Source organism: Halichondria panicea, chromosome 1 (genome assembly GCF_963675165.1).
Source record: "Halichondria panicea chromosome 1, odHalPani1.1, whole genome shotgun sequence".
Lineage (NCBI taxonomy): Eukaryota > Metazoa > Porifera > Demospongiae > Suberitida > Halichondriidae > Halichondria > Halichondria panicea.
Window position 1 is genome coordinate 10,171,837 of NC_087377.1, and position 26,994 is coordinate 10,198,830.

A 26,994-nucleotide genomic window follows, 5' to 3' on the forward strand; every position below is an offset into this window, starting at 1 on the left:
ATGTTACATCATTTCAGTTTGAGTGTTTATGCAGCTCTATACTATATATAGTTCTAACAAAAAATTAAACACAAACGGAACCCTATAACCAATTACAACATCTTGTGAACAATGCAGTTGAATGTCTTTATACAAGTAAAAATAACTATAAGCTATATATATAGTTAGATAAATTGTTTGATAGTCTCCCCTAGTACAAACTTCACCATCTCTGAGAATGGATTCGACATGCTCAGTAATTCATTGGGTGGTCTTAATGTTCTCATAAATCCACGGTTCATATAGTGAGCCACTGCTTTCTGCCTCCATTCAAGCCCTCCTTCCGTCAACCATGTACAATTTTTACCCTGAACATCATTCCTATTGCTCATGTGATAGTCAACAGTAAAGTTACGGTAACATTCCGGGCAATCGTATAGCATTCGAGATGGTGCAACTCCTGCATTTTGTAGCCATGATTCAGGTACGTAGTCATTCTCGTAACTGTCCAACCATTTCCCCATAAACGGCGAGCCGGGAACACTTGAGAAAAATCCAAGACTAGTTAGAGTACACTCTTGGTTGCTTCTGCCAATCACTATCTCAGATTGTCGCTGCATCTCACGCAATTTTAAACCATTAAGGATGACAACATCAAAATCTGAATAAATACCACCATCTCTGAAGCCGGATTTAATTTTTAGATAGTCCCCTTCATGCATGGGTGATAAATTTGGGTTTCTTTTTACCCTTGCCAATCGCAGTGATTCGATCCGTGTGTATTATTTTAATTGGCTAAAAGCTAGAACTCATGGTTGCTTTGGGCTTCTAAACCATGTATAAACTTCCTAAACAGTATCTAACTATTACAGTGTGTAAACCTGTGCATTACTAATCCATGCAGGCCCTGATTCTCCTCCAATGAACATCCTCACATCAGTATTGAGCTCAACAACAGTATCAACAACTTGGGTACCACCATCTCTAGCAGACAGGAATGGACAAATAGTGTTCTTCATTCTAGTGCTCAAAGATGTGCAGTTCAACACGAGTACTGTAATGGGAAACACTTCTAATTTCAGTTACACGTTCACTGGCCTACATGAGTACACACAGTATACTTTGGAGATTGCGGCAGCTACTTCAGCTGGACTTGGGCCTTTTGGTTCTCCTACTGCTTTTGTGACACAGGAGGACGGTATGAATTTGTATACTTTTAGGAACCTATAATTACATATCTTCTCTGTCATAGTTCCAACGGCTCCACCTCAGCTTGTGTCTGGCATATCTCGCAGCTCAACATTGATAACGTTCTCGTGATCATCACCACCGCCACTTGAGGTTAATGGTTTGCTGCGCTACTCTATTGTTCGAGTGACAGAAAGACATACTCGCCGAAGCTGGACATTCTTTGCTGTTGATAATGACATTCACATAAGATCTCTTCATCCTTACTATACTACTATGATTGTGTTGTCGCTGCTCACACGATAGACACCGGGCCTTTTAGTCAGTCAGTTTCTGTACAAACTGATCAGGCTGGTGAGTATAATTGTTGTGATATTGTACCATACTATAATTATAATACTATTAGCTCATGCATGTGAATCTACACAATATTTGTCTGTTACACCTAACACACCTCTATATATAATTATTTCGGCATTATGATATGTGGATTATCCCCTAACCTATGATATAATTTACCTGTTGTGAACCGACTGCATACATCTCCAGCTCCTACTGCTCCTCCTGAACAGTTGTCCACAATAATATCTTCTAGGTCTCTCACTCTTATGTGGAGTCCTCCACCATTTGAGGAAACGAACGGTGTCATTCAGTACTATTTTCTTTCCATTACCGAGTTTGAAAGTGGGCAGGTGTTCACTATGACATCACTGTCTGTTGTGGCTGTGATAAATGATCTCCATCCATACTACACGTACGAGTGTACTGTTGCTGCTTACACGGTGGGACTTGGACCATATAGTAGTTCTGTTACTATACTACTAAACGAGGAAGGTACAGTCAACGATATTTTTTTGTTTGTATTATAATTATTGTTGGCATGTTGACACTTCAGCTCCAAGTCAGGCCCCTACCAATGTGATTGGATTAGCAAATTCCTCAGAAGTAATTTCTATTTCCTGGAATCCCCCTCCTTTTGAACACCAAAATGGAATGATACACAGCTATAAATTGAATGTCACCGAAGTTGAAACAGGAATCGTTACAATGCACACTACGTTTACTACGGCAACCACATTGTTCTCTCTTCATCCATACTATACGTACGAAATAAGGGTATCTGCAGTTACTGTTGCAACAGGGCCTTATTCTCAATCGATTTCTATTCGAACTAATCCTGATGGTAAGTTTTGTTATCATAAATCATCGTGCTATAGCTATAATCGTTTCTCTGTGTACATGCAGTTCCTAGCTCTCCTGTTCAAAACCCAATAATATCTGGACACACGTCTAACTCTGTTTCTCTCACATGGAGTGCACCCGCACCCGAGGACCGTAATGGGCCTATTATTGAATACAAGATTACTGTCACTGTTATTAGCACTGGACAAACTTATGTACTAACTTCATCTACAACGAATCTTGAAGTCACCTCCTTACGGCCATTTACTGACTACATCTTCAGAATTGCAGCAGTAACTGCAGTGGGAATTGGGCCATACAGCACAACACTTAGCATCACTACTTTGTCTGCAGGTACGTCATGCATGCAGTGTTGCAAGTTGCCATGTATGTACAAAATATTATGCTTCCTATGCCAAACTTTAGCCCCGGAAAGTCCACCAGAAGATGTGGTTTTGTCCTCTGTAAGCTCTACATCTATCTTGGTGTCATGGTCTCCTCCACCGGCTGAGTTGCAAAATGGAGTGATTACACAGTACAGAATATACGTGACTGAGGTCGATACAGGCAACCAGTTGATGTATAGCACGATGACAACATCGATAGCAATTCAATTGCTGCATCCTTTCTACACCTATGAGTGTGTTGTAAGTACCTATACAGTTGCTGAAGGTCCGTACTCGGCAGTGCTCAATATGACAACACCACAAGATGGTATGGCATAATAACTATCATACATTATAGTATTGATGACTTCCTTACAGTTCCAGATGGATATCCACAGAACTTTACTGCAGTGGCCACGACATCTAGATCTGCTGTGCTCATTTGGGATCCACCTTCTAAAGAAGTCCAAAATGGCATTATAGTGAACTACACCATTGACATCAGTGTAGCTGGGAGCTCACAGACCTTTCAAGTGTACTCGACTACAACTGGCATGACACTGTCAACTTTGCAGCCATACCGTACGTACTTCTGCATCGTAAGTGCATTGACTGTGGTGGGTCGAGGACCACCAAGCACTGTGCTTACACTGTCTACACCAGAAGATGGTAAGATATATCAGTGACACAGTTTAGTGTTTTTAACATGCTCTGTCCTTATAATAGCTCCGAATGGTTCTCCAAATATCGAAAACTTTTATGCTCAAGACTCTACTACTATCGTTTTTTCATGGAGTCCGCCAGATGAAGAAGTACAGAATGGTGTCATCAGAGAATACAGAATCCAATTGGAGGAGATAGACACTGGGAATACCTCTTTGTATATATCTCTGTCCACTTCAATTGAGATTTCATCGCTCCATCCAGACAGCACATATGAACTGAGCGTTGCAGCTTTCACTATTGCAATAGGACCATACAGTGTGATAGTGAACGTCACCACTTTGGAAGATGGTAAGTCTCCATATTTTACTTTTTAATGCATTATGTTAATCAATACAGTTCCAAGTGGACCACCACAAAACATTAACTCTGCCTCAATAACGTCTACAAGCATCCTTCTCACTTGGGAACTCCCATTGCAAGAAGATCAGAATGGAGAAATAACTAGCTACTCTGTTTCCTTTACCTCACTTGATTCCAGTGATACAAGTGTAGTTACTGTATATGATTCGGAAGAATTGGAGCTAACAGAACTTAGACCATTCACCACCTACACGATTGTGATTGCTGCTGAGACGACTATTGGAATTGGTCCTTACAGTAAAGTATTTCATGTGCAGACGTTGGAAGATGGTGAGTTTCTTTAATGTGCATACAGATAAATACCTTATAATTATACTTATGCAGCTCCAACTCGCCCAGCAAACTTGAATGGGAGGTCAATAAACGCGACTCACATTTTCCTTCAGTGGGACCCCCCTCCAGAAAATGCAACAAATGGGATTATTCGCGAGTATAGAATTAACATTACGGAGAGATTGACGGGAATTGTAACACAGTACACTACTGATCCTGATATTCGAGAGCTCATTGTTGGTTCTTTGCATCCCTTTTACACTTATCAATGCGTCATAGTTGCACACACAATTGAACCTGGTCCTTTTACTGAAGCTATTGTCGTACAAACCGATGAAGCAGGTGATATTGTGTTCCAATAAACATCTACATAATTTATTGCTAATATATTTATTGTTGCTTCAGCTCCCTCTGGACCTCCAAGAAACATCAGTCTTAGTGTGCAAAATTCCCAATCTATATACATCTCTTGGGATCCTCCATCTCCTAGTCTACAAAACGGAATTCTTCGACAATACTCTGTGACTCTGACCTCTAGTTTTAGTGATGATACGCACACTATTTCATCTTCTAGTACATTCTTTGTTATAACAGGCTTGAGGCCGTACACCAACTACACATGCTCTGTCAGGGCAATTACAATAGACCTTGGTCCAGCAATTACTGCTCAAGTCCAAACGCCTGAAGATGGTAAGTCCTCGTCGATTAGGTAATGGACAAATGGTACAGTGCTTTACATATTGTTTCATTCAAAATTACACAGTGCCAACTGGAGCCCCACTGTTTGTATCGTCTCAAGCACTCAGTCCATCAGTACTGTTTATTCAATGGGAGCCTCCAAATATAGAGCAACAAAACGGTGTAATCAGAAGATATGTCATCAATATAACAGAAATTGAGACCACAAGTAGCAAGATGTTCTATTCCAATGAAACGAACATTACGCTGGACTCCCGCCATCCTTTCTATCAGTACAGTTATTCAGTGTCTGCAGTGACCTTTCGACCTGGTCCGTTCTCATCCATTGATGTTATACAAATGCCAGAAGCAGGTATAGTGACACCCAACATTAAAATGTTTGTTGTTTATAACAATTATTTATGTGTGTAACATTGTAGCACCTCTGCAACCTCCCACTGGCATGTCTGTATTCAATGTAACCTCTACCTCCTTTCAAATCGTATGGAATAATCCACCACCTGAGGCACACAATGGCGTGATAAGAAATTACCAAGTTACTTTAACAAATGAAAACACTGGCATCTTTTCCCTGATTTCAACCCAGAGGACAAGCCTACTATTTGATAATTTGAGTCCAAATACAGTGTATTCTTATCAGTTGAGAGCTATTACCGTGAGTCCTGGTCCATTGTCTGCTATTGAGACTGTGAATACTTTAGAAGATGGTGAGTCTTGTATTCTCAGAGTATAGTGTACTTGTTGATCGCTCTTTTTCCTCAGTACCAAGCGATGTTCCTCAGAATTTCACCGTTCAGATAATATCTTCCACTACAATTCTACTAAGCTGGCTTCCACCTCCACCTGAGAGCAGAAATGGACAGATTTTAGGGTTCATAGTTACTATCACTCAAGATGGAAATGGACCCACTATGACTATTCCTGTTGAAAACAACGAGCACGAAGTGCTAGTTAACAATTTGCTTCAGTTTAAAACATACACATGCTCGATATTGGCGTTCACAGCTATTGGTAATGGACCTACCAGTCAGACAGTGACGTTAACTACTTTGGAAGATGGTAGGTGGTTTTATTGCATATCAATTAATTGTTTAGTCTTATTTATTCACTGTAGCACCAAGTGGCGCTCCGAGCTTTCCAACGGTTGTGGGCTTGACTTCTACCAGTGTATCACTTAACTGGTTACCACCAAATGACGCACTTCACAACGGAGTTATTAGACACTACTTGATTTATCTCCAGGAAACAAACACTGGAGCAAATTTTTCTGTTCAGACATTATCCGACACCAGATTCACTGTTGGTGATCTTCATCCGTACTATACATACGTGATCTTTGTACAAGCAGTGACTGTATTACCTGGCCCTTTGTCATCACCTACAACTATTTTAACATTACAAGATGGTATGTTGAATATCATTTCCATATCCAGTCATGTGATGATATAATTTTACAGTTCCTGCTGGTGCACCGATAAACATTGAAGCAATCCCAATGGACTCAAGAAACTTGCAGATTCAATGGAATCAACCACCTCCTGAAACGCACAATGGCATTATAGTGGATTATACTGTCAATATTTCAGAAATCGAAACAGGAACTATATTACAGTTTTTTTCCGGTGGCATAACAACTGTATCTATTCCAGGATTGCACCCGTTTTATTCATACACGTATGTTGTCGCTGCATTAACAGAAATAGGACAGGGTCCTCACAGTACTTCCAGCACAATACGAATGCCTGAAGATGGTAGGTCAATATCACAATAGAGATGATTATCTTAATTTGGTACATAATTATTTGCAGTTCCTTCCTCTTATCCCCTTGCACTCATTGGAGAGACTGTGAATTCCAGTGCTATACTGCTTAGCTGGCAACATCCAGAGTCACAAGGACGAAATGGAATCATCATCTCTTATGCTGTGATGCTCAGAGATTTGTCAACAAGCCAAGTATTGGAGTACTTTCGTGTTGGGACGCATATTGATATCTTAATAACATCCCTTCACCCTTACTATGAGTATGAATGCACAGTTGCAGCTGCTACAGCTCTGGGAAGAGGACCCTTTGCTCCAGTGGTAACAATCCGAACGGAAGAAGACGGTAAAGCATTTGAGTGCATGCATGTGCCTTTTGTTTTATATAACCTTCTTCCACACTGACAGCCCCGTCTGGTCCACCCCTCACTGTTGTTGCTACTGCAATCAGTTCGAATGCCATTTACCTCACATGGCAGCCACCCTCTGAAGAGGACGTGAATGGGATAATCAGGATGTACTTCATTGTGGTAGTGGATACAGTTACAGGAGAAACATTGACGTTGAACACAACTGCTACATTCATAACAGTCAACAGTTTGCACCCGTTTTATACCTATACCTTGTCGGTAGCAGCGTTTACCACTGGCACAGGACCTTTAGCAGAAGTATCTATCACTCTTCCCGAAGATGGTATGCAAAATTAATTATTCAAAGTATCTAGTGTGCATGTATAAATATGCTTTTGCAGTTCCAACTGGAGTGCCTGTGAATGTGGATGCAGTGTCTGTAAGCTCCACTAGCATAAGAATTTCATGGGAACCTCCACCACTCGATCAGCAAAATGGAATAATTGTCGCGTACTTCGTATCTGTCACAGAGATAGAAACTGGTGTTGTGCACACCTTCAATACTGATGTTACTGACAATTTACTTATCGTCAATTCTCTTCACCCTTTCTATAATTATAACTGCTCAGTGGCCACTTTCACAATTGGTCTTGGACCAGCAATTTTTGTAGCTGTTCAAGCACTGCCAGAAGGTAAAATTGATTTAGATCTACACTACTATAATAATTCGGTCTAACTGTTTAATTGAACGTTGTTTCTTAAGGTCTAACTGTTTAATTGAGTTGTCTGGTTTCTTCCAGAACCTAGTGACGTCCCACAAAACGTCACAATTTCTGCTTTGAGTCCTACTAGTGCTCTTGTGTCTTGGTTCCCACCACCAATGGAACATCAAAATGGAATCATCATTGGCTTTATTGTCCGTGTGTCTGGTGTGAATACTGAAGAAGTGATAGAACGGACTGTGACCCAGCTTAGCAATGAAGTTTCTGGGCTACATCCGTTTTATTCGTACAGATTCTCTGTTGCTGCAGAAACTATTGCTCCTGGGCCATTCAGTAATCCAATTACATTGCAACTACCAGAGTCAGGTATATATATTATTAATCTAAGCATGTACGTAGTCTACAATGAAATATTTATTTCCTTCAGCTCCGTCAGCCGCTGTTGAAAATCTCACCCTGACAAATGCACTAGCTACTTCGGTTACTATAGGATGGTACCCTGCAAGCCCTTACCATTGGAATGGCATACTTGTACAGTATGTTATTGAATACCAACTTATCAGATCTATTGATTCGAGCTCAGAAGTTGTCGAGCCAGTTCTAAGCCAGTCTATCCCATCAATTGGGCAGCCATTGGCTAACGAACAAAACCCAATCAGAGTCAATTCTCCCCTGCTTATGGAGACGGCACAACTTGATGGACTTGAGGAATATTTCGTCTATTCAATATCAATATACTTTGAAACAAGTGCTGGAAGAAGCCTCAGCAGTTCGTCCATCATGATTGAAACGTTACCATCAGGTACAGAGGCAGCTTCATATTATTGCTATAGAATAGAGTAATAGTTAAGTCTATACTTTGTTGCATTAGCTCCAAGTGGTCCTCCTACTTTGGTAAAGGCAGTGGCGTCCTCTACATCAGTGAGAATTGAGTGGATGCCTCCTGATGCAAGGAGTAGAAATGGTGTAATAGCAGGCTACACTGTCGACTTGACAAATCTTGAAACTATGGAACAGCTAACATACAATGTTGATATGTTGATTTTTCAAGTTGAAGGTATGATGTTACGCTGCTAATTTGTTTGATGATTAGTAGCTACATTTTTCAGGCCTACCAAGTTTCACGGACTTTAATGTTCGAGTATCAGCCCGAACTGATAGTGGGCAAGGGCCCCATTCTGACCTAGTGTATGTCAAGACCTCAGAGAATGGTACGTTTTAATCTTTTATAATAATAATAATTATTGCATTTCAATTAGTACCTGGTGCCCCATCAAGTGTGGAAATAAAAGTTGAGAATAGCACGGCAGTATCGATCACCTGGATGAAACCTGAGAAACCAAATGGATATATTTTGAAGTATCAAGTCGTTTACTACGGTTTCAAACCGAATGTAAAGTTTTATTTACTGACATAATTATTTTCACACAAAACCTTTACTGCATTTGCACTATACAGGTTAAGGTGTCATCTGAAATTAGTGTCATTGATGGTCCACACACAGTTACATTGAAAAATGAAACGAATACATCTGTGGTAATAAGTGGATTGCAGTCAGGACTAACGTACGAGTTTCTGGTAGGCATATTTTGTACAGACTTAAGCATTGAAATTCGATCAGGAGGCATTGTATGTGTAGTGCATGAATATATAGCTATTATGAGCTGCTTCAACTTTTAACTCATTTAATCTTTTAGGTACGTGCCCGCACGAGTGTTGGATATGGAGCTTATTCTACTGCAGCTCGTGCAGAAATTTTCCCCGGTAAGAATTTACTTTCACAAAGTAGATGTAGGAGTGTTATGAAATATTTATGCTGACACACGCACGAGGGTGAGTTGCCTATTTATATAAAACATGAGGATTCTCATATATCACGACGACCCATTACCAATCATGCCTCGAGGCTACGCGACCGTATAATAGTAACGCAGAAGAAATTGTATAATTATGACTTTTATTACACACTTGATAGCGTGATATAAATTCGTTTGAAATTCTCTGTTTTCAAAATTACAGCAGTTACGGCAACCACTTCATCAAACACAACGATTATTGTTGTTGCTGTACTCGGTTGGGTTTTCCTTGTCATCATTGTGATTGTGATTATTACCGTTTACATTCGTAGTAAGTCTCATTCTGGAAAGTTTAACGTGTGGTAAGTTATTCACTATATAGAATTGTGATTCTAGAGTATAATTATTAATTAATATATAATAATGACTGATTACAGGAGCGATACAAGGCCAAATGGAATGGAATTTTCTAATGTACAAGCTACTGGTATTGTCGAGTGGACTGGTGATAGGGTACATGTCATAATTATTATGTCAGACATTATTTACTTCATTAATTCATATATAGGTGGATGATCCTGAGGAGGTTAAAGAGGATGAACTAGATGATGTCTATCCAGGTAGGGTTGGTAGATTATGCTCAATTAAGCCACTTAGTCTACCAGCCTATTATTCAAAGACAACAACCTATATAGATTGGCCTATTATTCCCATAATTATTATAGGTGTCCATATATATGTCAACAGCCTAAAATTGTGTCTATTACATAATCTACCACCCCAAATAATTCAGGTTTCAGCTTTCAGCTTTCTCAACTTAATGCATGTATAATGAGAATCCGGTTTTTGTCTAGACTATTATATAAACTTTACTTGACCACTTGTTACTGCTACCACTATAGTTATTTATCTAACAGTTGAATGTGCAGTTTCACTATAAAAATCAATAACAATTGTAACCATTGTGATCATCATACAGAAAAACATGACTGACTGACTGCTGATGCATTCAGCAGCCTATACCGTAACGTTACTGTTTTTGTAGCGATTTAATAGTTAGTAATAGATCTACAGTTTACTGTGTTACTGTTTTAATTACTTTTTACGTATTTATACTTACCCTCTTGAATATAGCTAGTACTATAGTTTCTATTTGTTGATACTGAAGTTGTTTTTTATAAAATATTGTAATAATTATCGCGACTTAAATTAATCACACAATCACCCGAGTGCTTAATGCCTTGGGGCTACTTTCGTCAAAAAGCGTTAGAGTGTTGTCATGGAAGAGGTGATTAGTAAATTGGCGGTGTAGTTTGATTGATCCTTAGATTTATTTCCATACATGCATTGAAACAAAAACTAAGTTGGATATGAATCATGACATAATTTTATGGTGGTACCTAACATTCTGTTGACCAATTAAACAATTATGGACCCCTGTCATTGATGGTCAGAGGTTTTCGGCCGTATTGGGCCTCGTAAGCATTATAGTGTATAATTATTTTAGTCGGTACGTGATGATGTGAAAAAGGATATTAGTTTGTTTAGGTCAACCTAAATCTTGAAAAGAAATAAGAGAGTGTGTTGGGGTTGGTTTGTAAGGACCAACAAAAATAGGTCAGTATAATTATAAGATAAGTTTTCCAATTACTTAATAATAAGGTGAAATGGTTCCGACTATAAGTGTTACATTAATACAGGAGCCATAGAAAGCGCAACAAACTCTTACACTGTAAGTTTATAGCTCATTTCTTCAATTATGACTATGCTATTCATTTTCTTATGTCACAGGATATAGCTAGGCATTATTTACAGCCATGATGGCATCGATCGTTTTTAACAACAATCATAGTCGATCATTACCCACTCTTTGAGTTTGCATGCAGCAAAATTGCAAAAATGTTTGTCATGTGTATAAAAGCAGTTTTGTAGCTTAAGCCTCTAGAATCTCCACCGAGGTATCAGTACCTGTGGTGCTTTCATTATTCAAGCATCATGGAGCTAAAGAGTGCAGATCAGTGGAAGGAGCTTCTTGCAAGTGTGGACAACTTTGTTTTCGACTGTGATGGTAAATTAAGTAGTTACTGAGTGTAGCTGCTGCAATAGTGAGTGCAGTGAACAGTGCTAGTGAAAGTGTGCTGTGAGATAATGATATGCTACAGGAGTGTTGTGGTTAGGAACAGGAGAAGCTATTCCTGGAGCACAAGAGGTCATCAAACTTCTCAGAAAGAAGGTACAGACAGCTTCAGTAGTAGTGCATGATGTGTGTGTGATGTCATGTCTTGTCTCTGCAGGGTAAGTCTATCTACTTTGTTAGTAACAACAGTGGCAAATCAAGAAAACAGTATTTAGTGAATTTTGATCGTCTTGGATTTGAGGCTTACGAGGTATATAATCTATCACACATACGTCTGTATAATCCATACAACCACCAAATTTTAGAATGAGATCTATAGTGTTGGCTATGCAACTGCCCATTACTTGAAGCATGTGCTTAACTTTAAGAAGAAAGTCTACCTGATGGGACTGTCTGGTCTTGCCCAAGAATTGGACCTGCAGGGCATACCTCACATTGGTGTTGGTCCTGATCCAATGGTGGGTGGACCTGCTGAATTGGCCAAGATAACTCTGGACCCTGAGGTAAGTATTCCCAGGAGTGTATGAAGAGGAGTATGCAACTCCCACGCACATTCCATCCCGGACTGAATCCGTCACTAACACTTGTACGTAGTTGTGTAAACTGAGCCATGAATAAAATTAAATGTGGGCTGGAGGTACAAATCACAGCAGACCATGTGCGTGTATCACTTTTAACTAATTAACCACAACACCTACGCACTCACTTAAGATGCGGTCTGATAGTGACGTGGTATGACATACTCATACCATTTACACTACAACTGCTACAGTTGGATACTCTTCTTAATATATGCACTCCTGGTATTCCCCATGCACTCTTTTCCCCTTCATTTCCAAAGCCGTCTCATTCCCATACCTCAGTCTGATTATATACGAGACTGCAAGTATGTACTGGTATACTAGTGAGACTGCATGTGTGATGACATTTTCATGCTGTATAGTTTTAAGTTTTGATTGCATGTAAGGCTACTCCAAGTGATACTCTGGTTTCTGGTCCACCGCCCGCATCAGATTTTATTATTGGATTTCTATCTCATTATTGGATTTCTATCCCATTATTTCTATTACGCATGTGCATAATGGTCCATGTGGTACAAAATAGTGTGATAATGATATTCATTTGCAAAATAATGAGATTCATAAGGTGAAATTGATAATGACATAATGAGAAAAACCGCCCGCCCGAATGCAATTAGAAAAACTTCAGGACCAGAAACCAGAGTGTCACTTGGAGTGGCCTAATTTAAAGTAAACCATGCATTCTGTGGTTCTGACTATGTACACCTAATCACATGCATGCAAGGTGTGTGATCACTCTTCTTATTGGATTAAACTAGCCTTATATATAGTCTTTGCATGCTAGTGAAATATATACGGTTTGTGGTCTGTGAAGGTGGGAGCTGTGGTGGTTGGATTTGATAAAGAATTCAACTGGATGAAGTTGATTAAGGCGTGCAGTTATCTCCACAAGCCAGACTGTTTGTTCATAGCAACCAACGAGGATGCCAACCTTCCCATCAAATCTGACACCATTGTTTCTCCAGGTAGGTTTAAGAACAGTGAAACCTATTGTCAACCTGCACAGTAACTGCATGTATACAGCCAGGTTAATGGGCCCCAAAAATCTCCATAACATGTGTGGTTCAACTATAGTGTTAGTAAACCACCTCTTCATTACAGCTATATGCTGTTGGTCTGCCCATGCAAGTAGACAGGTTTTTATACTGCATGTATCACCAAATATGTTGCAGGCACTGGCTGTATAGTGAAAAGCGTTAAGGTCGGCTCTGGCAGGGAACCGATAGTTGTGGGAAAACCGCACTCACCCATATTTGAAGTCTTGCAAAAGAGGTATACTTGCATGCAGTGTACAGAGGAGGTACGCATGACCAGCCAAAAGGATTATAAATCTCATTAACTTGTGCATGAATATCATTCAAGACTGTGTACTTTGATAGTAGATTTGGTTTTGGCGTGTATCTTTCAAGAAATACACTTCAGGGGCGGATCCAGGGGTATGGCCAGCTGCTACTATAATTATATAGCTAGCTATAATTATGAACCATGTAGCTAGCTACTGTCATATTATCATGACCACACCCAGTTTATTACTGAGCATGACTGAGAATTATTGATGAGTCAGCAGGAAACACACAAATAGAGATCAGAACTAGAGCATTGAAAAACAGCTGACTTTTTTTTTAGAAAAATGTTGTGATTTCCCCCCCTATCAAATTCCTGGATCTGCTCCTGCACACTTGACGTTTCTAAGATCAGGTTGGTTGATTGTTGGGCTTATGCTGATGTGAAATAGCTTTTCAACCAATTTCAACCACCACTTATATATTGAGATATTATTGTTAATAAGTATTTTGTGCCTGCATTCAGGATAGGATCACTGTCAACATCTGCATGAGCCTTGGTAATTTTTACAACAAATCTAATCTCTACTTGTAAAACTCTAGCTACTAGCCAGCAACAAAATTCACTGAGTTTTATATTCTAAACTTGTCTCTTTATGGCGCTTACTTTCCACCAGCTGAATGTTGTCATTGGAATGCATTTTTAACGACTTAATTCTTTGTCTTTCTTACCTTCAATCAAGAAATAGCAGCCATGCATGTGCGCTTAACCAAGTATCGTGCCTCCTCTGTATAATAATTGTTTTTACGTGCATTCAATAATTAGTTGGCTATGCTTTTCTCAGCGTCAATTTAGATCCGTCAAGAACAGTGATGATTGGAGACAGGTATAAAATAGCCTAAATACTCAGCATTCTTTTTATTGATTCCACATACAGGCTGAACACTGACATGGAGCTTGGAATCAGGAACGGAATGAAGACATTACTCGTTTTTTCTGGAATCAGTCAGAGGAAAGATCTAGAGGATCAGAGTGAAACTAAACCAGACTTCTTTAGTGAATCCGTAGCTGGTTTATTAGCATGCAAAGAGACTGTCAGTGAATAGACTGTCACAATTTCTAAGAAATTCAAAACTAGCTACCCAGACTCTTTAGCAAACCCATAGCTGATATAATGTTAGCACACAAACTTGAGTATAATTATAAGTTTTTAGTTACATGTACACACTTGATACAAAAATTACACATAATTAATTGAAACAATTAGTATATTAGTTAATGTACAGTGTAGAGGGGTTTGTGACAGTAAACCTCCCGACCATTAGGGCGTAACCCGAGGGAGGGTGTGGTTTACTGTCATAAATCCCGAGATATGTCCCATCTGATTGGCTGATTGGTTGCTATGCATCCAGCCTATATAAGCTTGCATCACATAAGAACACTACTCCATTAAGGCAAGAAGACAACCAGGAAAAGAGAGCTCGCCCACACCATGTACCAGGGCTCCTGTCCACACTCAAAGCCTTGCACAGCCTGGACAGAATGTACGAGCAGCCAGCCACTCTCCCTCTCTGTTCAATTAGTCAGCCCCTTCCCTCCACTAGGCCTGTGCCAAATATTCAAAATGCTCACCTATTATCCAAAATTAATTAATTATTCTCACTTCATCAGCCTATTTTTAAATTGATACCTATTATTCAAATTATTCAACATACACAGCAACGAAATAAAACACCTATAAAGTATATAGCACCAAAAAAGGATCAAGTCATTACTTTTTAGCAATGAAATAACACTTTAGCACAAAAAATGTGGTTTCAACATTGATTGTAGATTTACTGCCATGTATAATGTGGGCGTGTTCTGAGCTACTGTGCATGTCCAACTCAATGAAATCATTAAACTATTTTTGCAGTGCCTACTATCGTACGGGTGTAAAATTTCGAGGGTGTAAATTTCGTGCAATTCAATATTTTGTCTTATTTAAAAAATTTCGCGGGTAGTAAATTTTGTGGAGTTAGGATGTGGCACTTATCTCGCATGCGCATACGAAGCCTTTCATGGGTTCTAATTTTCGTGTTCTGCAACCACCCATGAAAAACGTGAAATTAAAAACACCTTGAAATTTTCTTCCCGCACGTACAGTATTCAAATTGTAAAAAAAGACTGCATCCCTATATATTATTCAAAAAATTATTTGGGAATATTTGACACAGGTTTATACCCTCTACTTACTGCAACCAGCCGAAAAAGCAACACAACTAGCTGCTCTATAGAGGTGGACAGTGTCTGTAAGGACTTGGACCAAGGAAGCTCTTGAGCATCTGTAGGAGTCAACGTGTTGCTCAACTAGCTCTTTGACGGCTGCAAATCCGGCATAGTTTTTTTTTTTGCAGTCTGCTAGTCTCGTGAGCAGACTTGTCCTAGACCTAACCGTTATAAAAGCGAAAACATGGCCTGGGATCGAGGCTCATTCTGAGTACACTCATCAATAACAATTATCTTGTTATAGGACTGATATATACCAGTCCAGTATTATACTGTTAACCCCATGCATGCATCGTTTTATCTATTAGATCTCCTAGAACTCTCTGTTCAACTTTCTTTGGGGACGCTTGCATGCAGGGCATTGCAGGCACACAGGGACACAGGTCAACACAACTGCTATTTACAATGTGTATCATACATGCAAGCTTATTATATGTTTGTTTTACCATAGATAATAGAGCATGGTCAGATTCACAAGATAATTATGCACAATGGCTATAAATATGACGTTGTTGTACATGCATATAATCCAACATACATGTGTTTAAATATATGTACAATTAATTCTATAAGTTTATACTTAGTGTCCGTGACAACGCAGGTCTAAAAAAATACCCGGTTCAATACAATCATCCACCACTGTACAGTTCAATCCTCTCAACCACACAACTCCTAGCCTGTCAGATAAACAATTAATTGATGACCTAGCAAAAGAGATGATTCCGAAGAGGACATTTGCAGCATACTGAGGCTTAGCTTCAGACGTTGGGTATACACGTAAGTCATAGTTAATGTTCCAATGGATGTGTTTGTACACTCCCTATACACTGTACACAGCCTCATGCAGGCCATCATGATCAACAACAAGACACTATACTTATACAGTGCATGTGCTAGCTGTCATTACTGCAATGCTGGACTTTACCTACTATAACACTGATACTTCTGAGAGGTTGTTTTATTTCTAGGTGTGCCTGTCTTGTTGGTAAATGGAGCTATGCGTAAAGATTGGGACTTATAGCCGATGGGTTCTCAACGGAATATTACAATGTTGAAATTCTCTTGTGACAACACAAAAGGTGATTGAGTACAGTGTACATGTACGACACAAAAGGTGCATTTATAATTATCATTACCAACAACAAAGGTCCATGGTCGAAGACTATATATACCATAATTATTATGCTACAGCAATGAATCACTCACCTACAGGACAACCAATAGCCATGGTGAAGTTGGTCATACCCACGATCTCCATGTCAACAGGACCTATCCTAAAGTTGCTCACAGAGCCAATGTTCTCGATATCAAACACGATAATGCTCTCATCGTTGGTGTACGCAGAGTGTTGATTTATCGTCTCATTACATTGTTACAATGTAACTCCGCCCCCTTCTCCTTCTCACATTAAAAAGAATTTTTGTTCGCCAGTCCCATCCGTGTTCGGTGAGAACCAGAACAGGCATCCCAGCTAGAGACTGAGTGACGTCGGTGAGTCTGCAACTGAGCTGAACGTACGTCTGGTGAAAGATGACCTCAGCTGATTGGACATCCGTGGTTTCTATGGTTACAAAAGAGATATAATTTCTCAGTTGCATAGCAACCTTTCATTGTAGTACCAAAAAGGTCATCTCTCTATTGAACTACATGCATCAATAGTACTTCTTCTAAACAATTAGGCACCGCTTTTTAGGCTAGTGCATGCAAAACAAGTACAAAATAGAGAAATCAATGTACAAAGGTGTCTTTACAGTGACCACAATAATTATAGCTATCACAAAAGCATGCAGGCACCTACCACCAACCCTAACCCTAACCCACTCAAACTGACCCATATGGGCCACATACTAAATATTCCCTGCCTTGAATAATTGTGTAAGCTTACCGTAAAACCTTGATTTAAGGCGACACTTTTATAAATAATTTTTTTTATTTATTTATTTTTATTAAACAAATTTATGCATACAGCAAAGGTAACAGAAAATAGCAGAATAGTAGCTAATCCAAATCAGTTACCTACACAAAGACAATACACAACAACCTACAACAGAACATGTAAATTACACTTAATTAATCTACAGTAACTGATTTTTAAAGAATGCAAGTGATATACCATCTGTGTCAAAACCTAATTTATTCCAGGCTGTTATAGTATCTGCGAAGAAAGAAAATTTGAAATTATTAGATGTCGCGAAATAAAATAGGCAATATTCCCACACACACCTTCTTATTACGCAATGGTACATGTTGTTTCTCGGGTAATTATAAGCTCAACCAGCGTTATTTCAAGTACAACATATTGTTGCAGTATGGCTAAGCCTACTAATCAAGCAAGCACTTTCATAAACAAAAGTCGATAGCCTCTAACAGAATAATTAATAACAGGAAAGAGTGCCACACATAATTCTTTATCAACCAAATAAACCTTGTAATTTGCACACAGACTCTCTCTCTTCACTAACAAGGGAAGTGTTTGGCTAGTTGATCTCATAATGTACGTGACTCCCCTAGGAATTGAACTGAGCATGCTGGTCAGAATTGAGACACACCAGATTGGGCATGGAATCAAGTGAGAGTAAAGAAACCTATTCTACAATGCATATACTATTATACTATAGCAGTCACTCTTTTGACTGACAAACAGTGGCTTTAATAAAGGCATGTTGAAACACGTGCTATGGACACTTGGAGGCTATTTAACCTGTCTGCATGTATTGCAGACTGAGAGGGTGACCTCTTTACAGTGACCACAATATAGCTATCACAAAAGCATGCAGGCACCTACCACCAACCCTAACCCTAACCCACTCAAACTGACCCATATGGGCCACATGCTAATTATTCCCTACCCTTGATTTAAGGTGACACTTTCACAAATAATATTTTTTTATTTTATTTTTTTATTAAACAAATTTATGCATACAGCAAAGGTAACAGAAAATAGCAGAATAGTAGCTAATCCAAATCAGTTACCTACACAAAGACAATACACAACAACCTACAACAGAACATGTAAATTACACTTAATTAATCTACAGTAACTGATTTTTGCTCTCTTCACTAACAAGGGAAGTGTTTGGCTAGTTGATCTCATAATGTACGTGACTCCCCTAGGAATTGAACTTACGTTTAGAGTTCAAAAAAATGTGAATTTGCTATAATTATGGGCGAAATGTCTAAGTGTCTTCGAGGCTAGCTTGGTTCCCGTCCTCCTTCCGTACAACGGTCGAGGGCGGCGACACCCGTCTAACCTTTACCTAGCACAATGGCACACTACAGGTAAAGGATCATGAAAATTGAAAGCCAAAAATGTGTTGAGCTCCCTTGCGATGGGTGTAGCCCAGAGGAGGTCTGACATGTGTGCACGAATCACTACAAGTTCAGAGCATTGTGATCAGGATGTTATCTTCTTTGTGTTTCTTGCCTCCACTGAAAGGAGAGTATCCATTATTTGGCCATGTGGTACATATAAAGTTATTGCACAGTTAGGTCTGCACGTGCTTTTCTGAGCCCGTGCATGAAATTCACTATGTTTTTTGGGTGGGAAGGTCGTCCAGCCATGATGTGCCAAGCAGGTAGCTTATTAGTAGGTTCGGAGAGGAGACGTAGGCAGCCAGAGTGGAGGGAGCCTGAGAGAGCAACATTTCCCTGGTACTCTGAAGAGCCGGGCAGACCAGTAGGAAATGCATGCACAGTATTTTCATCCGCTGAGTTGCACAGCTTGCAGGTTGCCAATCTTACACCTCCCCTGAATCCGACTCTAGCCCCTTGCAGCCCACTAGTAAGCAGACTTTGAAGTTTGAGTGCTGGAGCATTTGGCGGTCTCCTATGCTAATTAGCCACTGAGGGCAAATTCGTCCTTGAATGAGCTGCACTTTGCAGCCAGCTGCATTCGGACAATAGTTTTGTGTTCTTAGCATGATTTTGATAGACTTTTTCCATGTGAGCTTGGTACAGGAGAGGGAGGTTGAGAAGGTCGATAGAGATGGAAGGGCCAAATCCTGCAGCAAACTCGACCAAGAGTGCATTACGCTAGAGGGAGAGTGGTCTGCTAGTCTCTCTAGGAGCACTATGCAGCTAGGGAGGCTGAATCTAGGTTTAATGTAGAGAAGATGAAGCTTCCTGCTAGCAAGGCACATGCTAATTGGAAGTGTGCCAAGCAAGCTGCAACTGAAGGGCATTGTGTGGAGTGCCCTTGGATGGTTCTTAATGTGTGCTATTAGTAGTTCAGTTTTGCAAATAGTACCCATAATTCTGATCCAAACAGCAGGATGGGGAGGCAGATTGTTACGTAAAGCTTGAGGGTTGTTGCTGGGTGGAGGCAGCCAAAACGAGGACCCACTGCATTCAGTGCGAATAATGAGCTTCTACCTCTCGAGATAATCTGGATGTTGATACAGATCTTAGAATTCCTAGGTGGTGTGTTTCGTTCTCTTCTTTGATTATCTGATTGCCTAGGGTCCATTTACAAGCTAATTTATTCTTGCCCTTGATTTGGTGAACTCCCCAAATACTAACACTGCAGACTTGAGGGGATTGATTTTGTATCTCCAGGTGTACGAGTAGTGGTAGACAACGTCAATCATTTGCTGGAAGGAGATTGGGTTGTCGGCTATTAGTGCTAGATCATTTGCACGCATGGGGGAACCTATGTAGACTTCATTGATTCGGGACCCCTCTCTGCAAAAAGAGAGTTTGACTAAAGATCGTCTACAATAGTATACATAGATAGAGTAAAGGAGTGGTGGGGATAGTAGTATGGCACCCTGACGCACACCTTGAGAGATGCATATCGGGGTGGAGATTTTTCCCTCCCATAGCCGATTACCAGTGCTTGATAAGATCCCTCTAATTCCCTTGTTGTGGAGTTTAGTAAGGAGGCCCGCAGCTACACTGCCTTTTGGGCATCTAGGAAAGCAACAAAAAATGCCTTGTTCTTGCTTTCACAAATCAAGCTTATTGCTTCCTGCAAGATAAATGCTGTGTGGGAGGAACTTAAGCCCGGCCTAAAGCCACCTTAATTGCAGAGGGTGAAGTTGCACTGCTGGAATAACTTCTCAAACAGCTTTGCAAAGTTTGAGAGAAGTGAGATGCCGCGGTAGCTGCCTGGGTCTTGCGGATCTTTGTTGGGATCTTTCAGGATTGGAAATCCGAATAAGGAGACCTTCCCGGAATGATATTGGGATATATAGCCAACAAGTGCGATGGAGTTAAACAGGTGGGTAAAGGGTGGTATTAACGATTCTCCTGTGTGGATGATATGTTCCGTTTCAATACTGTCCAAGCCAGGGGCCTTTCGCTTGTTGAGAGAGTTGATTGCTGATTCCACCTCTGAGGTGCTAAATTGGACTGTTTCATTCTTACGGGTTGAGATGGACTTGATGGTTTCCAAAAGAGCAGTAACCTCCCTCAATCATGGTACTTGAGCAGAAGGATGACACGTTGGAAATAAGCATCGATTAAAACCACAGATGGTATCACAAGGGTGCTTCGTTTCCAATCCCTCTCTCTAACTATCTATGCATGTGAAAATGTGTTGGTTACTGGAATTTATTTACAGCTCTGTAAAATAATACATCACACACACATGCACACATACACATAGAATGTCGCGTGTCACACTACAAAACCTCAAACAAACACTGGAGTTACAGACAGACAACTCAATCTCTAATGCCTCGACCAACATTTTGACAAGCTAGCCCAGAAAATACCCAACTGGTTGTCATTAGCGATGACTCTCGACTTGGAGGAGTACCAACAACAAGCCATCAGAGTTTACCCTCTTTTAGAATATCTGCACAAGACTGTGGAGGTACTAAAGGTGTGGAAGAAGAATAGCGTACAAGAGGCCACATATTTGAGGCTGGTGGAAGCTTGCCTGGAGATGAGTAATGCGCTATTGGCTGGAGAGGTCTGCACTTTGGCAAAATGTGAGTGTTGTAGCTATAGTCACAATGGCAAAAATTATAAGATTGGTAAGATCAGCTGCAATCAAATTTTTATTCACAGGGTTTAGTGAGCAATATCTAGCTCAGTGTTGCTCTCTTACATATGGTTAGCCGTTTGTTTCAAAATTGTTGATCATTAATCCAACTGCAAGGGGTATTTTATCAAGCGATGTATTGCCTGATGGGGGCACTGTGACTAGGGGTTGGTAGATTATGCTAGCATAATTTTGAGCACAAGTGATAGATTTTTTGTTGAGAATTATGCTGGCATAATAGGCACCTTTATAACAAGTATGAGAATAATAGGCAAGTTTTACAGAAATACAGGACTGGTCAGTATGAGTCATATAGTATAATACTATATGACTCGTGTAATATAAACATTTGGAAAAATAAATATTATGAAAGTACTGGTGCATGTTTAATTATCTCCTTGGCATAGTGTATAATTATTAATGTGACGATATGGGGTCTATATGTTGTGCTTTAGAGAATAATGTGGGAATAATAGGTGATTTGAAAAGAATAATAGGTTGTTTACTTGAGCATAAAAGAATAGCACAATAGGAAATATCTCGGGCATCTACCAACCCCTAACTGTGAGGCTGGTTCCGCTTGGCCTGACGCCCAGAGGTTACTCAAATTGTCCTTCTTGTTTTGCCCAAAAATCTTACATTAGGTATACATATATATGAGTATGAATGCACAGTTGCAGCTGCTACAACTCTGGGAAGAGGACCCTTTGCTCCAGTGGTAACAATCCGAACGGAAGAATACGGTAAAGTATTTGAGTGCACGTGTCTTTTGTTTTATACAACTTTCTTCCTCACTGACAGCCCCGTCTGGCCCACCCCTCACTGTTGTTGCTACTGCAATCAGCCATTTACCTCACATGGCAGCCACCCTCTGAAGAGAACGTGAATGGAATAATCAGGATGTACTTCATTGTGGTAGTGGATACAGTTACAGGAGAAAAATTAATGTTGAACACAACTGCTACATTCATAACAATTGGCAGTTTGCACCCATTTTATACCTATACCTTGTCGGTAGCAGCATTTACCACTGACACAGGACCTTTAGCAGAAGTATCTATCACTCTTCCCGAAGACGGTATGCAAAATTAAGTATCCAGTGTATATGTATGAGTACACTTTGTTTAATTGAACGTTGTTTCTTAAGGTCTAACTGTTTAATTGAGTTGTCTGGTTTCTTCCAGAACCTAGTGACGTCCCACAAAACGTCACAATTTCTGCTTTGAGTCCTACTAGTGCTCTTATGTCTTGGTTCCCACCACCAATGGAACATCAAAATGGAATCATCATTGGCTTTATTGTCCATGTGTCTGGTGTGAATACTGAAGAAGTGATAGAACGGACTGTGACCCAGTTTAGCAATGAAGTTTTTGAGCTACATCCGTTTTATTCGTACAGATTCTCTGTTGCTGCAGAAACTATTGCTCCTGGGCCATTCAGTAATCCAATCACATTGCAACTACCAGAGTCAGGTATATATATATATATAATCTAAGCATGTAGTCTACAAAATATTTATTTCCTTCAGCTCCGTCAGCCGCTGTTGAAAATCTCACCCTGGCAAATGCACTGGCTACTTCAGTTACTATAGGATGGTACCCTGCAAGCCCTTACCATTGGAATGGCACTCGCACAGTATGTTATTGAATACCAACTTATCAGATCTATTGATGAGCATTCGAGCTCAAAAGTTGTCGAGCCAGTTCTAAGCCAGTCTATCCCATCAATTGGGCAGCCATTGGCTAACGAACAAAACCCAATCAGAGTCAATTCTCCCCTGCTTATGGAGACGGCACAACTTGATGGACTTGAGGAATATTTCGTCTATTCAGTATCAATATACTTTGAAACAAGTGCTGGAAGAAGCCTCAGCAGTTCGTTCATCATGATTGAAACGTTACCATCAGGTACAGAGGCAGCTTCATATTATTGCTATAGAATAGAGTAATAGTTAAGTCTATACTTTGTTGCATTAGCTCCAAGTGGTCCTCCTACTTTGGTAAAGGCAGTGGCGTCCTCTATATCAGTGAGAATTGAGTGGATGCCTCCTTATGCAAGGAGTAGAAATGGTGTAATAGCAGGCTACACTGTCGACTTGACAAATCTTGAAACTATGGAACAGCTAACATATACACTGTAAAAACAAACGTGTTATTTTAACCCGTGGTAGCGTGTCGTTCGAATGTCTCCTAAAATAGCACACTATACATACGTGTTACTTGATATCAATGTTAAAACAGCACCCGTGTCATTGATTTTTGTGTTAAACCAGCACGTATGTAGCATGCAATAAATTATTAATAGTGACGTTGTTGGCATGTGACTGTGAAAAGATAAATGGAGGTGCAATTAAATTATACGTACACTCGATGAAACAGCAGAAAAAGTGATTGAAAATGTACAGGAACATAAAGTATGTCCTGCATGAGTACAGAGTATTGTTGCAGCAAATTAATAGTACCATTGTCTGCTTCTTCGTTATAAAGTGTTAGAAGCTACAACAGAGGCAGGTACGGCCTTTTTGGCAATCGTCTTCGGTGATGAAATTTCAGGATGGAGCCATGCCTACAAAGGATCGAAATGAAGACAAATGAAGACCATGCACCATACGTATAATTATTGATGTGATGACCATGCCACTCCAATTGTTGTTTATGTCATAATTATGGGCTATCAAAACATACGCACCACCTTTTGTTTAAATAAAAGGCACACGATAATTACACACAGTGTCTCCCTACTACCTACAATAAAGGGGCAAGTCCCAATTTTTGCTTTGCTCAATTTGAGCACCGAGTACCGCACATGTATAGCGAGAACATTTCGCGAGTGCTATTTGGCTCTAGAGCCCTCAGAATAGATGCTCGCAGTTGTAATGTTTCAATGACAGGAAACCACATACCAAGAATGAAATACCAGTGGGTGCAGTTTTTACTTGGCCTCGAAAAACACAAAATTTTGCACCTCACACGGTACATATTTTCTGGCACTTAGGTTAGAATTACAACGCGCGGCATGAAATCGAGGCTATACAATTGTTAGAATATTCTAAAAGAGTGTTTATAGTTCTTAGAATAGGGTGGAGCTAACAACGCTACAGTGACCTGGTTGCCTCGAATATTACTGTTAGAGCCAAGACTAATTGTGATCTATCTATTATATATCTGTACCCAATGTGTATCAGCAGCAGCAGCATACATTTTAGCTTGTTGGTTGGTTATGGTCGCTCACACACACATGCTAACTAATCAGCTAAGCAAACGTATTCAAAAGGGAATGCTGGCAAGTATAATATAGTTCTACCATTGGAGCTGTACAATTAATTTTATTATAGCCACGTGGAACGGATATATGCACTGCTATGGAATGGGTTGCTAATTTTATAGTACAAATAGAATGATTTACCATATCAAGTTGAGTGCCGAAGTACAGTTGGGTGTGAACATGAACAAGGTGCTGAAGCCTGTCCACTGGGTTGGAACTATATACAGCTCGTCAAAGTCATACCATAGCCTTTTTCCGTCAATGCCTGCCATTAATACAAACAGGTAGGTATTATCATTTTCAGTCAACAGCTATAGCCAGAACAACTGCCTGGAGAAACTCACCTAGAAAAACACTTGCTTTACTCCAGTCGAGTCTGGTCATGAAACAATCCTCTTTCAGCTTTTAAATAACTCCTGGTCCCTCCTTATTTTAGACACTCTATAGTGTAGTCTCCTAGTAGTATCTTAGTAGTATAGGCTACAAGCTGCAGCTGCGAAGTATAAATATAGGTATTATTATTGTATACAATGTTGATATGTTGATTTTTCAAGTTGAAGGTATGATGTTAGGCTGCTAATTTGTTTGATGATTAGTAGCTACATTTTTCAGGCCTACCAAGTTTCACGGACTTTAATGTTCGAGTATCAGCCCGAACTGATAGTGGGCAAGGGCCCCATTCTGACCTAGTGTATGTCAAGACCTCAGAGAATGGTACATTTTAATCTTTTATGATAATAATTATTATTGCATTTCAATTAGTACCTGGTGCCCCATCAATTAACACTGTTAAAAACGGTGTGTTAATTGAATAGCACACTACTTTTCACAGGTAATTTTTAGTGTGTGTTAATGTGCACACCTGTGCATATCTGTGTTCACTGACACTCAATTGTGTGTAATAGAACACTCAACTGCACATGTACAGTGTGTAACTGAACACTCCTGACATTCATCTATGGACAAAATTAGTTTAAGTACAAGGTGCTAATGTTAAAGAATTTTACTCAATGACATCGCTCTAAAATCTCATTGGTTAGTTTGTAGTTTTCTCACTTCACTGCCACATGTTTCTGTTTGAAACTCAAGAGAACCAGCTTGGAGAAGTTGGAGCTAGCTGAAGCAACAACTTGATCTATAGTCTAGATATAATTATAATGATATAATAGTATCTACCAGTTCTCCAAGGTCTTTTGGTCAAAGAGAGATCAATCCAGCACCCAAGGATGCGAGGACACGAGTGTATCAAAGCAAGACAGCTGTACATATAGTCAGGAGTACTCAGTCCTGATAATAGCAGCCATGTAAGTCATTTGTTATACACTATAGCTTAATAAAGGTTTATCTTAATCTTTTTACACAGGGAGCTCGTCTACATGTCTATGCCAGTGAATAAGAACCAAGAACAATGTCAATTCTTGATGTGAGTATATATACATGTACCGTATTCACCCGAATTACCGGGACACAATTTTAAAAATAATTATGGCTTGCAGTGTCCCTTGAAGAAAAATTACGTTAAAGTCGAAGTGTCCCTTGTATTAGGGTGTCCCGTAGTAATATTTCCACATTTAAGGTACGTACGCGGCCTCGATTCTAGTAGAATCCAGGAGTTTCTAAGAGTTTTGAGTCTCTACCGAGCTACCGAGCTGACGTTAGGGGCAAACTGTGTTGAGAATGACTAGACTATCTAGATCCATTCCTTTGCCTACCCCCTCTTGCTGATTATTGTGTCTAGGAGCTTTCTCCACTAAGCAACGAGCAGCCCCTCCCCTTCTAGTCACGCTCCCGCATTGCGCGTGCTCTTTTTCGTTCTAATTAGATTGGGACGTCTAAAAATATTTACATTTCCTGTTGTTCCTTAATATAGAGTGAAAAAAATTACCTAAGTCCGAAGTGTCCCTTAGAATAGAGTGTCCCGGTAATTCGGGTGAATACGATATATACACGTACTGAATATTTCTCTGTCTAATTATTATCTATAAATGTATTCATCCAGGCTGAAGAATGCAGACAAACATGAAGAGCCCATGACAAGCATGGTATCCGTCAGA

At 39.8% G+C, this 26,994-nt stretch overlaps 3 protein-coding genes and 3 long non-coding RNA genes across 6 annotated transcripts; 5 read left to right on the top strand and 1 right to left on the bottom strand.

The window, feature by feature from the left end:
- Nucleotides 1-1,302: 1,302 nt before the first annotated feature.
- On the top strand, nucleotides 1,303-10,573 carry LOC135345118 (phosphatidylinositol phosphatase PTPRQ-like). The gene is made up of 29 exons (XM_064542475.1): nucleotides 1,303-1,521; nucleotides 1,717-2,001; nucleotides 2,063-2,350; nucleotides 2,413-2,703; nucleotides 2,776-3,063; nucleotides 3,114-3,404; nucleotides 3,462-3,749; nucleotides 3,798-4,091; nucleotides 4,146-4,436; nucleotides 4,500-4,784; nucleotides 4,858-5,145; nucleotides 5,213-5,500; nucleotides 5,556-5,852; nucleotides 5,908-6,198; nucleotides 6,251-6,544; nucleotides 6,602-6,898; nucleotides 6,961-7,245; nucleotides 7,304-7,594; nucleotides 7,703-7,990; nucleotides 8,052-8,426; nucleotides 8,496-8,681; nucleotides 8,734-8,835; nucleotides 8,884-9,017; nucleotides 9,083-9,202; nucleotides 9,322-9,388; nucleotides 9,644-9,782; nucleotides 9,858-9,933; nucleotides 9,989-10,040; nucleotides 10,400-10,573. Exons 2-29 carry the CDS (start codon nucleotides 1,776-1,778, stop codon nucleotides 10,411-10,413), a joined length of 6,426 nt encoding a protein of 2,141 aa, XP_064398545.1. The 5' UTR covers nucleotides 1,303-1,521; nucleotides 1,717-1,775; the 3' UTR covers nucleotides 10,414-10,573.
- Nucleotides 10,574-11,303: 730 nt separating this feature from the next.
- On the top strand, nucleotides 11,304-14,685 carry LOC135345178 (glycerol-3-phosphate phosphatase-like). Its single transcript, XM_064542543.1, has 8 exons — nucleotides 11,304-11,488; nucleotides 11,583-11,653; nucleotides 11,715-11,807; nucleotides 11,863-12,060; nucleotides 12,953-13,103; nucleotides 13,311-13,410; nucleotides 14,267-14,308; nucleotides 14,360-14,685. Exons 1-8 carry the CDS (start codon nucleotides 11,416-11,418, stop codon nucleotides 14,526-14,528), a joined length of 897 nt encoding a protein of 298 aa, XP_064398613.1. The 5' UTR covers nucleotides 11,304-11,415; the 3' UTR covers nucleotides 14,529-14,685.
- Nucleotides 14,686-20,631: 5,946 nt separating this feature from the next.
- Nucleotides 20,632-22,828, top strand: LOC135345275 (uncharacterized). The gene is made up of 3 exons (XM_064542700.1): nucleotides 20,632-21,623; nucleotides 22,351-22,419; nucleotides 22,478-22,828. Exons 1-3 carry the CDS (start codon nucleotides 21,425-21,427, stop codon nucleotides 22,549-22,551), a joined length of 342 nt encoding a protein of 113 aa, XP_064398770.1. The 5' UTR covers nucleotides 20,632-21,424; the 3' UTR covers nucleotides 22,552-22,828.
- LOC135345343 (uncharacterized) lies at nucleotides 22,829-23,983 on the top strand. Its single transcript, XR_010397719.1, has 3 exons — nucleotides 22,829-23,148; nucleotides 23,205-23,583; nucleotides 23,653-23,983. It is a non-coding gene; the product is annotated as an uncharacterized LOC135345343 (long non-coding RNA).
- A 116-nt stretch (nucleotides 23,984-24,099) lies between these two features.
- LOC135345299 (uncharacterized) lies at nucleotides 24,100-25,464 on the bottom strand. The gene is made up of 3 exons (XR_010397674.1): nucleotides 25,285-25,464; nucleotides 25,082-25,205; nucleotides 24,100-24,241 (listed from the first exon to the last, which is right to left on the bottom strand). It is a non-coding gene; the product is annotated as an uncharacterized LOC135345299 (long non-coding RNA).
- On the top strand, nucleotides 25,465-25,720 carry LOC135345354 (uncharacterized). Its single transcript, XR_010397722.1, has 3 exons — nucleotides 25,465-25,500; nucleotides 25,553-25,654; nucleotides 25,703-25,720. It is a non-coding gene; the product is annotated as an uncharacterized LOC135345354 (long non-coding RNA).
- The last annotated feature ends 1,274 nt before the right edge of the window (nucleotides 25,721-26,994 follow it).